The following is a 15,281-nucleotide window of genomic DNA, read 5'->3' on the forward strand; positions in this document are numbered from 1 at the left end:
AAAGTGTCCCGCCGCTGGCTTTTATTGTGCCTTGAAGGTTTTATTTTACTCGTTTCCAGTGCTCTTCATAGAGTACAGCATTTCCATTTTTGTCTTCTTGGATCTAAAAGTTGTCTGGTGGTAGAATTTCTTAGTTTCAATGGCTTAAGATTTGGGGTGGGGTGGGGTCACCCCATCATTCTTTATTTCTCATTTTGCTATGTTTATTCCCAGGAGGCCACAACGTGGCTCCTCTCTTGGGTGGGGGTTGTCTTCGTGATTTTGTGGATGGTCCATGGTCACGTGAGCACATGAAATAATGGATCGTCTCCCTCTGAGGGATGTGAGTTTTACATCCTAGCTATTAGATTAGCTAATTAGCTTACTCCATTCCCCTCCGCTGTATAACCCACCTTGTTTAAGGGTGCCTGAATTAGGAAGCATAATACCTTTTGGGGCATATGGCTTGCTGTGTGCCTATAGACAGTGAGCAAGTTCATGACCGACCTCCAGGAACCACGCCTCTTATCATTCGTAATGTTGCCCTTTAGCCTGTGTTATGTTTCTAACTTTTAGTCCTGTCTTGGTGCAGATGACTAATTTCATGCCCCGTTTTCTGTTTGCACACATCCCCTGGCCAGCTCTTCACCCTTATCTTTCTTTCTGCACCAGTCTTTTTGAGTTAGTTGTAAGTGACTTCTGATCAATGGTATACTACTGGTTTGGTGGGTTTTTTACCCTCCCTTAAACATATTATTCATGAATTAACTCAGGGTTAACATATCCTATCATCTGAGTTTGTTTATTTTAAACAATGTATACAAAGTATCCATGTATAATGTAACAGTGTATCAAATATCCGAATGGCTTGCTTGGTCTCCACCTTCCCCACAACTTTTTTCTTATCCCTTTCTTGTAACTTGGGAAGTCCTGATGGTTATACATGCTGGGTTGCTAACTGAAAGGTTAGCAGTTCAAAACCACTAGCCATCCTTCGGAGAAACAGGGGACGGGGCTTTCTGGATGTGCAAAGAGTGACAGTCTCGGAAACTCACAGGGGTGCTTCCACTCTGTCCTGTAGGGTCGCTATGAGTTGGCCCGGACCCGACGGCAGTGAGCTTGACTTTGGGGTTCTGTGACATTGTCATCTTCCCCGTCCCTCACCTGTCTACACTCTTGCCTTTTGCTTCCTTTTCTCTCCTCGTGCGCTGTAAGGTCAAAGTCTGTTTCTTTTGGTATGGAAACCTTTTCTTGTTTTTTTAAAGTAACATTGGCCTCATCTAATATTGGCCCTTTTGTGTTGGACTAGCAACCTCAGCAGAATGTGCTGCAAATCCAGCCCCATCAGGTCAGGAGGTGGTTCACAGCGTTGCCCGGGTTCTCTAGCGAGGCTCAGTAGTCCCTTATGTGCGCACAAACCAGCGTTCGTTCATTTACCCATTCTGACCTCAACTTTGTTCTTTATTTCTGTCAGGCATATAGGAAGTAGGCCCATTGCTGGGTCCTCCAGTAGTTCTTGTCCCAATTGTTGGAGGAAGTGCCACCCCGCTTTCCACAGCGTGTGTCCTGTGTCACAGTCCCCCAGCAGTGTGTGAGGGTCCCAGCCTCTCCCCCCACCCCACCCCACCCCCACCATTTGTTCTTTTCTGTGTTTTTGAACTTGGCTGCCGGTTGGGGCGGGAGGGGGTGGGTCGGCGGTCTCTCGTCATTGTATCTCTCTGGTGGCTAGTGAGGGTGAGCATTTCTTCATGTGTGTCGGTCGTCTGAATGTCCTCTTTGGTACACTGCCTGTCCTGTCCTCTGCCTGTTTTTCAGTCGGGCTGTGCATCTTTCCTCCCTGAGGGGCTAGTAGGTATGGAACATACTTCTTCTCCTGGGTCGCCGTGAGTCAGACTGGCGTGATGGCAACTGGTTGTTTCCTAAGTCACTCTGTCATCACCACCAGACCCTCTCCTGCCATAAGATGAGTCCTAGATCAGACTTCCCTGTCACGACTCGGTCGCTGCCTTTCCCTACGAAATGAGCACTTTAAACTGTCTGCTGGACCCTCTGCCCTCTGGGCCGTTGAGGTCTGCCCCTGCTGCCCCTTGGCTTTGCTGAGCAGGATCAGCGCTCGCTGGCCCAGACTGGGATTCTAACGCCCTGTTCGGCTCCCCTTGGGGCTCGTCTGGCTCAAGCACACCGGACACTCCACGCGCCTCCTGTCGTGAGCCCTTGTTCAGGCAGGATGGACTGCTTGTGAATTGCAGGGCCCATGCCTCCCGTCCCCCAACCCCACACACTGCTGCCCCCCTCATGGCCACCCCCTGTCTGCAGGGGTCTGATTCATTCCTGCATGTCAGTGTCTTTTCTCAGGCACATGGGTGATACATTCTCTAGACCTCTCCCTGGCCTCAAATATTTCCTTGCACCCACGGTTAAGCAGTAGTTTGGCTGCCTGCTGGATTTCTGGGTGGCAGAGTGGAATTGGCATGGCCCAGGGTGGGAGGTGATGAGGGCAGGGCCGGGGTTTTTTCCCGTGGGAGTCACTTGAGCGTTCTGCCTGGAAGCGCCTCCCTCTGACCTTGGAGCTCAGCTATTCTGTAGAATATGCCAGGGGGTGGAGGCGGGGTCATTGTTGATCAATGCTGCCTAGAGTTTGGGGAGGTCTGTCTGGTCTACGAAGTTAGACTTTTTTTTTGTAGGGCATGGGATAAATTCTTTGTTTAAATCATTGTCTCTCCCAGTGTTCAGCTCCACCCTGTTTTATAGGGTCGCTATGAGTTGAAACTGGCTCAGTGGCAGTGAGTTCGTTTTGTTTTCGTGTTTCCTCCATGGTACAAAGGGTTAACATGGCTTGGCAGCTGACCAAAAGGTTGGTTGGTGGTTCGAGTCCACCCAGGGCTTCCTCAGAAGAAACGCATGGTGACCTGCTTCCGGACCACCAACCAAAAGTCAAGCTCACTGCCATCGAGTCAGTGCCAACTCTTATTGACCCAAGAGGACAGGGTTGAACTGCCCCTGTGGGCTTCCGAGACGGTCACTCTGTACAGGAGTGGAAAGCCTCATTTCTCTCCCACGGACCCCCTGGTGGTTTCGTACTGCTGACCTAACACACCTAATGCACAACCTACTCACCCACCAGGGCTCACAAAGCCCCGAGGAGCCAGTGCTGCCGTGCCCCACATGGTCACCCTGAGTCGGAGCTGGAACGGGTGTGAAAGCCCCGCCCCCAGGCCAGTGCATTCCCCAAGCCTGATGCCCTTCCTTGCAATCTGCCCAGAGCTCGCCCTCAGATCGTGTTAACCAGCCAATAAGGAACGTGAAAGAAAACAGAGCACACAGACCGGGGCTTTCTGCACCCCTGACCCTGGCTACAGAGGGAGGAGAGAAATAAGCCGTGTAGTCAGCGGGGCCTTTCATACCAGGAAGAAAGGAAGGCAGCTCTTTCAGTCGGCTGCCAAGTCAGCTAACCACCTGCCAGGCGGCAGCCCACGGCGGGGCGTCGGTCTCTCCCTCTCTCGCGTGTGGAAAGGCTAAAAGTCACAGCTTTGTCCTGACACAAAGCTTCCCTTTTCCGGCCCTCCCGGGACTGTGGGAGAGAACGCATCTCACTGGCGGCCCACAGCCCGGAGACTCTCTCTGTCTGAGGTATGGGATTGCCTGGTGGAGGGGCAAGGTCAATCCAGACGGAATGACCGGCGTGTGGAGTGCAATTGTGTCTGGCGCTGGTCATCCCGAGGGGAGAAAGGGAGAAAGAAAATATCACAAAAAGACCCGTGGATGCTCTGGAAAGCAGAAGGCTTTAGGAGCCCGTGATAGGCCTTCAAACTCACCTGTGATGTGGGCTGTACTCGCCCCTGCAGCCCTTCCTTCCCCGGAGCTTGGCTGGTGTGGACTGCACATCCCCCTGGCCAGAGCTGCCTGGGCCCCCTTGGTCCCTGTGCATCTGTGCATGCTTGGTCCCACAAAGCACACAGAAAGGAATTTGTGGTGTTTAGAGAACCAGTTGCTATTTTCTCACAGTTCCGGTGGCTCAAAACCCAAACCAGGATCTCCACAGTGTCTGTGCCTTCCCTGTCGGTAGCTCTGGATCCTCCCTGGTTCTTTAACTTGTGGGTGATCCTCACGTGGCGCTTGTGGACATGGGTTTGGGTGTTTTGATGACTCATCAGTGATTGGGCTGTGGATCTGCTGACACTGGTCTGGTCTCAACTCGTGGATGGCAATGCATTAGATCATACTCAGGAGGGTAAATAAGCCCCAAACCATTCACTGAGTGATGCCGACTCCTAGCGTACAGGACAGGGGAGCGCTGCCTCAGCGGGTTTCCGAGATGGGAACACTGCACGGGAATAGAAAGCCGTGTCTTTCTCCCAAGGAGTGGCCGCTGGCTTCACCCTGCTGACCTGGAGTCAGAGCTCAGTGGATTCGTGATGTTGCAGTAAGTGGGCGAGCATTGCAGTCCGTGAGCTATATCGTGGTTCGGAGATAGGGCTGTACCACAGGAGCAGTTTTACCCTGTTCTCTTGGGCCAAGAAGAGCTGGCATTTCAGTGTGATGGAGACCTGGGTGCCGTTCTAGCCGATGCACCTCAAGCACAGCTCTCGTCTGTCTGTCTGTCGGTGGGAGCTTGTGCGTTGCTATGATGCTGAATAGGAGAGCTTCCAGACTAAGCAGGTCCATCAGAAAGAACACCCCCTTCTGTGAAACCCCCACTGAAAATCAGCCAGTGGGGGACCCCACGGTTCATAATCGTGGGGGGGCTGGTACAGGACTGGGAGCATTTTGTCGTCATGAGTCCCCAACCACCACGCAGCAGCAGCTGCTGCATTCCATTCTGGAAGGTAATCGGCTCTACCCAGGGGAGCCCATCTAACCACTCCTGGAGAACAAGGCCAGTATTTGGTCCTATGACTGGGAGGCCAGCCCAAGCCAAGATGACACATGCCTTCGACTCTCGCATCTGCTTCCTGGGTGTGTGGCAGCGGTGCGGACTCATCCTGCCCCCTGATGAGCCAGCATGTTGAGAATGGACAGCTGCCGAGCATGAAAGCTGGAGTTCTGAGCCTTGAGGCTTACTCTCAATGCATGCGACTCTCCTTGTCCCCCAGGGGCTGTGTGTTTCAAAGGATGGGTCCTTTCTCCAGGACTGCAAATCAGCAAACCAAACCCACCACCACCAATCTACGCTAACTCACAGTGACCCTCTCTCTCTGTCAACCCCTTCCAGTTTCCTGGTGGGTTCAAATAGATGTAAATGGACTTCCCCTGGAACAGTGAGTGAATAGACTGGAATTCCATGAGGGCAGAAACTGGATGGTCTGGCTCCCTGGTATCTTCAACACCCAACGTCATTGTTGCTGGTTATTGTCGAGTTGGCCCCAACCAGTGGCAGTGACCCCCTGGGCAATGGAGTGAACTGCTGCCTGGTCTTGCACCTGCCCTGTGACGGGGCGAGGGCTGGGCCCTTGTGATCCCTAGGGTTTTCACTGGCTGATGTTCGGAAGTAGATCGCCAGGCTTTTCTTCCTCGTCTGTCGTAGTCTGGAAGCTCTGCTGAAACCTGCCCGGCATCATAGCAACACACATGCCGCCAGTGACAGCCAGGTGGCCGCTGTGTCAGAGGAGGGCTGACTGGGAACCAAACCACACGAATGCCACCGTGGAGCCAACCATGCCTCCTGCTTAGAATTCCAAAGCACACCTGTTGTCAACGGATGGCTTCCAGCCCTGGCCCCAGATGTAACAAAGTGGAACTTCTCTGCAGGGTTCTCGAGTCTGTAAAGCTTACATAGGCAGATCACCAGCCCCGCACCGCTGTGTGAGGTTGAACTTCTGGCCTCTAGGTGAGCAGAGCAGCACAGGCACGCAGGCACTCCATGGCCAGAATCGGCACGATATGTGTCCACATGAATCATTGACACCAAGTCAGTTCTGCTTCGTAGGGACCCTAGGGGACAGTAGAACTGCACCATTGAATTTCCAAGGTTGTTTAAAAAAATTGTTTTTAGGAAACACAGGGAATCCGGGACCGATGATCCCTTTAGGACCAGTGCTGAGAGTGGCGATACCGGGAGGGTGCAGGCAAGGAGGGGTAAAAAGGGGGAACCGATTATATTCATATAACCTCCTCCCTGGGGGTCGGACAGCAGAAAAGTCGGTGAAGGGAGATGTCAGACAGTGTAAGACATGACAAAATAATAATTTATAAATTATCAAGGGATTACGAGGGAGGGTGACAGGGAGATAGGGGAAAACTGAGGAGCTGATACCAAGGGCTCAAGTAAAAAGTAAATGTTTTGTGAATGATGATGCAGCAAATGTACAAATGTGCTTGACACAATGGATGGATGGATTGTGATAAGAGTTGTGCAAGCCCCCAATAAAATTTTAAGAATGGTTTTAAAAGTTTTTTTTAATCATTTTGGGGGGGCTCGTACAATTCTTATCACTGTTCATCCATCCATCGCGCCAAGAGCAATTTGTTGCTGTCATCATTCTCAAAACATTTGCCTTCCACTTGAGCCCAAACTTGGTTTATTGATGATGTATTTGATCTAGCTTCTATCGGGAGGGCTCCAAGTCTTTATTGAAGCGGACCTCCTGCTGTTTTCTGGCATGAAGCTGGCATCTGCTCAGCAAGTTACACACCAGCCCATGTGTAACTCATTGCTTCCTGGGGGCATCTGATACTCAATCACTCAGGCACTCACTGCCATTGAGTTGACTCTGACGCATAGCTTCCTTCTAGGGCAGGGCACCACGGGCCTTGTGAGTTTCCAAGACTGTAAGTCAGCCTCCTCTTTCTCCCGACCAGTGGCTGGTGGTTTTGAACTGCTGACTTTGAGGTACCAGCCCAATGCATAACCACTATGCAACCAGGGCTTGTAGATCCAGAATAGCGCCTGACTGTATTTGTCTAATACGCAGCAGCACTGTAGTTGCGCTTTGTGTTGTGCAAGGCGGATTCTCTGGGCACTAACGATCTTGGTGTCTGTTTTCCCAGAGCTGCCGCCCAGGCCCCGGGTGAGCGGTAACCGGGGCAGAAGCATCAGCGTGAAGGCGTCCACCCCACCCCGAGTGAAGCAGGGGCCCTTCAAGACCATGCCCCTCCGGTGGTCTTTCGGATCCCGGGAGAAACCGCCCGGCGCGTCCGTGGAGTTGGTGGAGTACTTGGAGTCCAAACGGAGACCTCGGTCCACCAGCCGGTCCATCGTGCCGCTGCTGACCCGCGCCGCGGCTGGGCAGGGGAGGCCGGCGGCGCCCAGCGCAAATGTGGCCCCGGATGCGCATGGTGAGGACAGGGAGCGAGCCGGTGGGGGCGCCCAGGCCCAGGCCACAGTGCCCCACCCCAACCACTGTCCACCCCCTGGGAACTCCGATGGTCTAAACGCAGCAAGGAAAGTAAGAGAAGGCGCAAACCAGGAGATCAGGCTGCCCCGGCAGTTTGACCTGCCCCTCCCCGTGACGCCCTGCGCGGAGAGCGAGAGGGAGTTGCGGCCCCGACCGGAGGGCCAGAGGACCGGGAACAGTAGGGTGAGCAGCCCCCGGGGCAGTAACAGGACTACGTCCCCCTTCACCATGGGCCTCCATGGGAACAGCAAGGACAGTCACCACATAGGGGCCCTGCCAGGGCCTGGCGCCGAGAAAAGGGACTCTGATGGCTTCCAGCAGGGGACACTCACCCTCCTGAGGTCTGTGTTTTGGAAGAAAGAGAACAAGAGGAAGGGCGAAGGGGCAGAGGTTTGCCCCCAGGGACCCCCCGGTGCCCTGCTACAGGACAGGCCAGGCACAGCTTCCGGGGTGCAGGCGCGAGCCCCGCCCACTGCCCTGGGAGTCACAGAGAGCCTGACCCGGGCGCCCGGCGGCTCCCTGGAGAGGGATGTGCGCTCAGCACCCAGCTCCTTCCGCCTCCCACGCAAAGCCAGCAGGCACCCGACCGGCAGCACCTTGGGCTCTTTCCAGAGGCGTGTTCCCGGGGAGCAGACTTCCTACGGCACCACCCTGCAAAGGGTGAAATACCACACCTTTTCCTTGGGCCGGAAGAAGACGTTACCAGAATCCAGCTTTTGACAGTTGTTTCCAGTAAGAGGCGGGAAGGCTAAAAAAAAAATTCGTGGAAACGGATTTCTGATCATGGGATTTCCCCCCCACGGATTTCATTTTTGATGGTGTAAAACTGGCTGACATTCTTGCAACTTTGCACAGAGGAGCTGCCATGGTCTGGCACACCAGGGGGCAGTCTGGGTTGAGAGGGGGTGCTCTGTCGAGCCAGTGGGCATGTTACAACTCCTGTTGGATGTCCCATACCCAAAGACGGTTCTGTGTGGTCGGCTGCTTCGCACTGTTGGGCCACTAGAGGGGGCGGCTGGGTCAGCAGTACCGTTTCAGGGTGAGCCTGATTTTTAAATGATCCTGCTGGGGCAGGAAGATGAGACTTTCTGTTCCCAGATTTACACTCTGGAAACCCGCAGGGCATTCTACCCTGTCCTGTAGGAAGGACCCTATGAGTCAGAACTGGCTCAATGGAGGTGAGTTTTGAGGATTTGAACACTTGTTCAAAAAAATCATTTGGATATGGGCAAACCTTTGAATATAACGCTATTAATATGACTATTATTTATGTCAGGTGTTGTGATTGACTACTCCTTTTAATTATATATACATACGTATATATATATTTATCCACATATATATATATATATTAGGAGTAGCCTATGTTTTTCAGTGTTTCTCTGCGATAAAGCATTTAAGAGATAAATAAAGGTAACAGGAATTTAAGTCAAAATGCTTGGGGGCGTTGGAGAGAAATGATTGTGATTTTAAGAGACTATTTAATATATAACAAAATAACTATTAAAGATTTTTCAAGGTATTTTTTAAAAAGACAACTATTTTGGTAGTAGGAAAAGAGAAACTTTAAAAAATAATAATAAATGTGAGCTCCATGAATAATTTTAATAAAAGTCCACCACTGAAAATATGCGAGCGGTTGTGTGAATTGCTGCTGCTTTGTGACACGTGACTGCGCTGTGGCCCTGCCGTGGAAGCTTAGCTACTGATTCAGAGTCACAACTTGACAATGGAAAATACTGGCTTTGGTCCCTAAAAAAATAGGTGCTACATCAAATTACCCCAGCGACTCCTCTCCCTCTTGAGGGCTTATACTGGCTGCGTGTCAGGCAGCCTTGTGGCTGACTGACGGGGGGGGGGGGGTGCAGTACAAGTAGCTAAGCATTCTACTTGCCATGGAAGGGTTGGTGGTCCAAACCCATGAAGAGACTCTGAACAAGGCCTGGCGATCTGCTTCCAAAAGGCCACAGGCTTGTGCCCCTGGGGCACAGCTGTACTGTGTGTACCACGGGGGGGCACCATGAGTGGGGTGGCAACTGGCTTGACTTGGTGAAAGAAAGAAAGGTGGCGATGTCTTCTGGAGATATTTTCAGCCTTGGGATTGAGTCCATGGCAGTGGATTTGGCTCTTGTGTCCGTGAGCTGTGAGCAACAGTGGGAGAAGTAACTGAGATCACAAAGCAGGAAACTCTTGTCCTGACCTATATGTTAGTTAGTTAGTTAGTTAGTTAGTTAGTTAGTTAGTTAGTTAGTTAGTTAGTTAGTTAGTCAGTGTAATGCATTGCAGTACCTTCTTATGCCCCCCGCTTCTAGCCAACGTCTTGTAACTCCGTGAAGTGATTGAGTGGAACTGTGCGAATACAGTGTTTGTGGCCCACCAAGAAGACTGACCAATTCCCATGCTCCTGGGCCTCAAGGGAGCCAATCCTAGAAGCTGAACAGGGCCCCATTACCACCAAGAAGAGCAAGGAATAGAGGGAGTTCTTAGACCCAGGAGACAGCTGTAACACTGGAGATAGTGTGCAATGGTGAGAGGTGGTAGCAGACAGAATAGTGGCAGAGAAACAGCAGCAGCAGCAGAACCAGGAGACCTGTGCAAGGCAGCCTGCGATGGGCTTCCTAACCCGCAAAGCGAAGCGACTATAGCGCACTTGCCAAACCCTAGCAAGCGAGCTAGGCACCTTCAGGCAGGAGGCTGGAGAGCAAGATGAAACATGTGGAGTTAAAAGATAATGGGGAAATGTTCGGGAACTTTTGGAAGCCCCCTCGTATGTGATGCATCAGGCATTCCAGGTCCTGACAGCAGGATTTCACCCGAGAGTTGGTGAGCTAACCGAGGACTCTGCTGGCTGGATTGCACTGGCTAGACATGCACTAGTTGTTGCTAACCAACACGGTCACACATTCACTGTGCAAGGCAACTCTCCTAAATGCCTTCTGAGCACTCAATCAGTTCTGTTTATGGAGGAGCAAAGTGAAGGACAGAGAGATGAAGTAACTTACTCAAGCTCACGTCGCTGATCTCGGGTCAACTTGAGGATATTAAGCATTAAGGGGTGGAAACAAGCCTGCCAATCAGGTCTCACAAGGATTCTGGGAACTTCCTCTCTCTCCTTCACCTTCCTGTGGAGGAGACACTCAGAGAGCTGGAGGAGCCAGCACCAGTGCTGAGATGCTTCCACCAGCATTGGATCCACAGAACTTTTCACCCACCAGGCTGTGTTTTTCCTGCACTTGGCATCATTCCATGTGCTGAGTGAGTGTGAAGAAGAATTATGGACTAGTATCATGTGGGGTACCAGCCCCCACAATCAAATGGACCCAAAGGGCAGTTGTGTAATTGAGGGGTAAAATTAGATATCAGACAAGATAAGGCATACAATTGTTAACCTCCTGGACGGCCATGATCTCAGCAGCCAGGTCCCTGCAGAGAGAGCAAATATATTTCCAATCATGCAAGCCCCCCTGTTTACATCCTACCAGGAAGGGGTTGCACCATAGGCATACATGCACCAGGAGGGGACAAGCTAGGGGTGTACACGCAATAGGAAGGGGAGGCACTAGGGGTACACATGTGACAAGATGGGCTGACTCCAAAGTCAAGATGGCAGCCTAACCTAGATCCTTGAGTTGACTTAACCTTGCCTTTGGGCTCCCCTTCAGGGAAATAATCCACTATCCTTATCAGCAGGGAGTGGAGACCACCTGGGGTGGGACAGACAATAGTCTGACTGCTGTAGATGGCTGATAACCCCCAGGGAGATCATCTTTAAGCAGGTGAACTCCAAGTGTATAGACATTGACCATGTGTTAGCAAGCAGCATCTTAGGTTTGGCATATCATATGGGGGAACACCCTGGGGATAAAGTTTTTTGTACCCACAGTATCAGACATATGGACGTGATCCGGACTGGGCTGGGATGTTTTCTCTATTCAATTGCTTTTTAGTATAATGCTCTTTCCTAAACATCTGTGAATGCCCCTGGACTTGTTTCTCTAGTCAACCCGGCCTAGCACAGCAGGACATTCTGACTTGGGATCCAATGCTCAGAAGTACTGTGCTTAACCTTATTAACCTTATCTCTGGAAATTCTTGATCATCCAAATACAGGAAAACACACAGACCAATTGCTTGTATTGATTGATGACAGGAGCTGTACTTATTCATTCGTTCCTTCCTTCATTCATCCCCTCAAAAGCCCCTGCAGGTGGCCTCACTACCTAAGACTGACGAGTGCACGCATTCCCCAAGACCGAGGCCTCTTTTGTGGTAATAAAACTGTGGAACCAAATGGAGAGGTGAAAGGGTTGGAACACAGCATGCTTTGAGTCATGGTAACATTCCGTTCTGATTCTTCCTGGGATGCAGTGTTGTTTTTGATCCAGTTTTCGGCAGGGAGGGACTGCTGCAGCAACGTCTGCCTGCCCCTGCCATCATTTCCTTACATGACTTTTGTCTTATAGTAGGATGACTCTAGTGACTCAGGCATCTGCTGTCAATCACCCAGGATCGGCCACTTCGGGTCACTCACATTGCCACCAAGTTCAAGGTCTTCGCTTGAATAGCCCTATTCATTGTTGTTCAACTCAAGGGAAGCCTCTGAGTGCCTTGAATAGACTTTGTTGCATACTTCACCATTCTGCCCTCCTGATCTAAGCATCACACATAAATAGGATCCTGTGAGACTTGCCAGAGGGAAACCAATGAGGATGTTCCGTTCCTTGCTCAGGCCATCTGGTCAATTCGACACGCAGGACGCTGAGATATCCCTGAGAAGGGGCCCTGTTTGCACTGCACCTGCCATGCTGCAAACTCGGGGTTACCGTTAGCTGTTGAGTCTGCCCCAGTGCACAGCCACCGGCACACTGGAGCAACATGCTGTCTGGCTCTGCACTATTTCCTTGATCCGTTGTGAGCCATAGGGATTTCCTTGGCGAGTTTGGAGGAGAGGGAGAAATAGGGGTACATCTACTCCTGTAAAAAGTTACCGTCTGGGAAACCCTCAGGAGAAGTTTTACCCTGTCCTGTAGCAGCACTATGAGTTGGAATCAACTCAATGACAGTGAGGTGTTAATTTTTCAGTTTTAGAAAAGAGCTTTCCAGGCCTTTCTTCCTAGTTTCTCAGACTGGAAGCTTCACCCAAACTTATTTAGTATCATAGCAACACATAAGTCTCCACTGAGAGGTGGGTAGGGATTACACTCGAGGTGTGCAAGTCAGGAATTGAACCCAAAGCCTCCCACATGGAAGGTGAGGATCCCACTGCTCCACCGTCACTGCCCCTCAGTCTTGCTGTCTCGTTGACATCCATTTTTCCAGTTACCATCAGCCCCACTCAGACAAGCCCAGTGCTGGTCTGGGTTTCCGGAGATTAGGGTCAGCCAGGTAAATGGCTAGGGCTTCTTTGGGGAGTGATAGAACGTGCTATGGGACAGATGCAGTACCATAATCGGATCTTTGCCTCATGGTGCTTCCTGCCCCTTAAGGAAGTCTGGATTTGCTAGCTGACTCAGATCAGGGAGTTGGGTGAAAAGTTAAGACACTGATTCATGTCAGAGTTCCAGTTTTCTGAACCTGGAAAATTTAGGGGTTATTCATCGTAATTAAGACATAACTCCCCTCACAGAAGGGTCACAAGGAAGGGATGAGTCAGTCAGGGTGCAGTATAGCACGGACAAAACACACATCATTCCTCTAGGTCAGTGGTTCTCAACCTGTGGGTCTCGACCCCTTGGGGGTCGCCAAACAACCCTTTCACAGGGGTCATCCGATTCATAACAGTAGCAACATGACAGTGATGAAGTAGCAACGAAAATAATTTTATGGTTGGGGGCTCACCACAACATGAGAAACTGTTGAAAGGGCCGCGGCATTAAGAAGGCTGAGAACCACTGCTCTAGTTCTTTAATGCTTCCCGCTCCCCACTATCATGACCCCAGTTCTACCTTACAAATCTGGCTAGACCAGAGCGTGTACAATGATACAGATAAGAGCTCTTGGCACACAAAATTCAGGGCAGATAAGCCCGTCAGGAACAATAATTGGAGTAGTGGCACCATGAGGGTAGGGGAAGGGGAGAGGAGGGGAGAAGGAGGTAACGGATCACAATGATTGGTGTGCAAAGCCCCCCCCCACACACACACCCAGGGCAACGAACAATAGAAACGTGGGTGAAGGGAGACAGCAGATGGTGTAAAATATGAAAATAAAAATAATTTATAAATCATCAAGGCTTCATGAGGGTGGAAGAGTGGGGGAGAGGGGAGGAAAAGAGGAGATTATACTAAGGGCTCAAGCAGAAAGACCACAAGGTCAGTAGTTCGAAATCATAAACTGCTCTGAAGGAGCAAGATGAGGCTTTCTACTTTGGTGAAGAGTTATAGTCTTAGAAACCCACCTGAGCAGTCAGTTCTAACAAGTCCTATAGGGTCGCCATGATTCAGACCTGACTTTATGGCAGTGAGTTTGGGTGTTTGACTACAGCCAGCTCTGGATTGTGTGAACCAGACCAGCACACTCTTAATATCATAGCCGCTAACGTTCCAGCAGAATTTACCGCAAATGTATCTGCATCAGAGTCCTTGAGCGGTGTTAATGGTTAACGCACTTGGCTGCTGACTGAAAGGCTGGTGGTTCAAGTCCACACTGAGGCACCCCATGAAGGCAGGCGTGGCACTTATTTAAACAAACAGACCATTGAACACGGTGTGGAAAACGGTGCTATCTGACACCATGTGGGGTCAACTCAACAGCAATGGGTCTGGTAGGTGGGCAAGGGTGGTGCGGTGGGTGGACCAATGAGCCCACCAGCCCTCTGTAGGAGAGAGATGAGGCGGTTTGCTTCCATAAAGATGCCCAGCCTCAGAAACACAATGCGGCCGCTCTGTTCTGACCTGTAGGGTCCCTGTGAGGCAAGATCGACTCCATCCATGGCAACAGATTTACTTTGGGTCTTAAGTGGTACAGTGCAGGGGTTATGTGAGGGTTGTGATCTGCATGGTCGGTGGTTCAAAACCACCAGCTGCATCTCCAGCTCGGGAGAAAGCCGGAGCTACCTCTCGTCAACACTGACAGTCTCAGAAACCCACAGTGGTCGCTATGAGTCAGCAGAGACTCAATGGCAGAGTGGTTTGTTAATATGGTGATATAGAAGTCACTGCATTGAGCAATATCCAATATTATAGTTCATTGGTCTTGGCTTAGAAATGATAAAGTTTACCTCCTTTAAAAAAATTCACATTTTACAGAATTCCGGATGCTTCTAGATATCTGCATCTCCTTCCCCCACCCTGTCCTGGTGTCCGCAGATCCAGCTCCTCGTCCATCTCAAGTGTGGCCCATACTGCAATTCTTAAAAACTTTTTAAATGCTGTGCTGCTTCCTTTCTTATTTAAATTAGATGATTTAGGGGACCCAAAGTCCATCTGTAGACAATTGGACATCCACTTACAGAAGGGCCCGGGAAAGAGATGAGCCAGTCAGGGTGTGATGTAGCAACGATGAAACACAACTTTCCTCTAGTTCCTAAATGCTTCCTCCCCCCCCCACCCCCACTATCATGATCCCAATTCTACCTTTAAAATCTGGGTGGACCAGAGGATTTACACAGATACAGAAAGGAACTGGAAACACAGGGAATCCAGGGCAGATGAACCCCTCCGGACCAGTGGTGCGAGTAGCGTTATCGGGAGGGTGGAGGGAAGGTGGGGTAGAAAGGGGGACCTGATTACAAGAATCTACATATAACCCCCTCCCTGGGGGTTGGACACAGAAAAGTAGGTGAAGGGAGACATCAGACAGTGTAAGACAGGACAAAATAATAATACTTTATAAATTATCAAGGGTTCGTGAGGGAGGGAGGGTAAAAACGAGGAACTGATATCAAGGGCTCAAGTAGAAAGAAATGTTTTGAGAATGATGATAATAGCACATGTACAAATGTGCTTGACACAATGGATGTATATGTGG

At 50.7% G+C, this 15,281-nt stretch overlaps 1 protein-coding gene across 1 annotated transcript in view; it reads left to right on the plus strand.

Annotated features, from left to right (window-relative positions):
- The window catches only part of USP43 (ubiquitin specific peptidase 43), a 61,611-nt gene extending 53,040 nt beyond the window's left edge, over positions 1-8,571 (plus strand). Inside the window, exons 15-16 of the mRNA XM_075559571.1 lie at positions 2,585-2,589; positions 6,969-8,571. Coding sequence (XP_075415686.1) covers positions 2,585-2,589; positions 6,969-8,033 — 1,070 coding nt within the window. The 3' untranslated portion in view covers positions 8,034-8,571. The remainder of the gene's footprint in view (positions 1-2,584; positions 2,590-6,968) is intronic.
- Positions 8,572-15,281: the final 6,710 nt, after the last annotated feature.

This window comes from Tenrec ecaudatus, chromosome 10 (assembly GCF_050624435.1).
Source record: "Tenrec ecaudatus isolate mTenEca1 chromosome 10, mTenEca1.hap1, whole genome shotgun sequence".
Classification (NCBI taxonomy): Eukaryota; Metazoa; Chordata; class Mammalia; order Afrosoricida; family Tenrecidae; genus Tenrec; species Tenrec ecaudatus.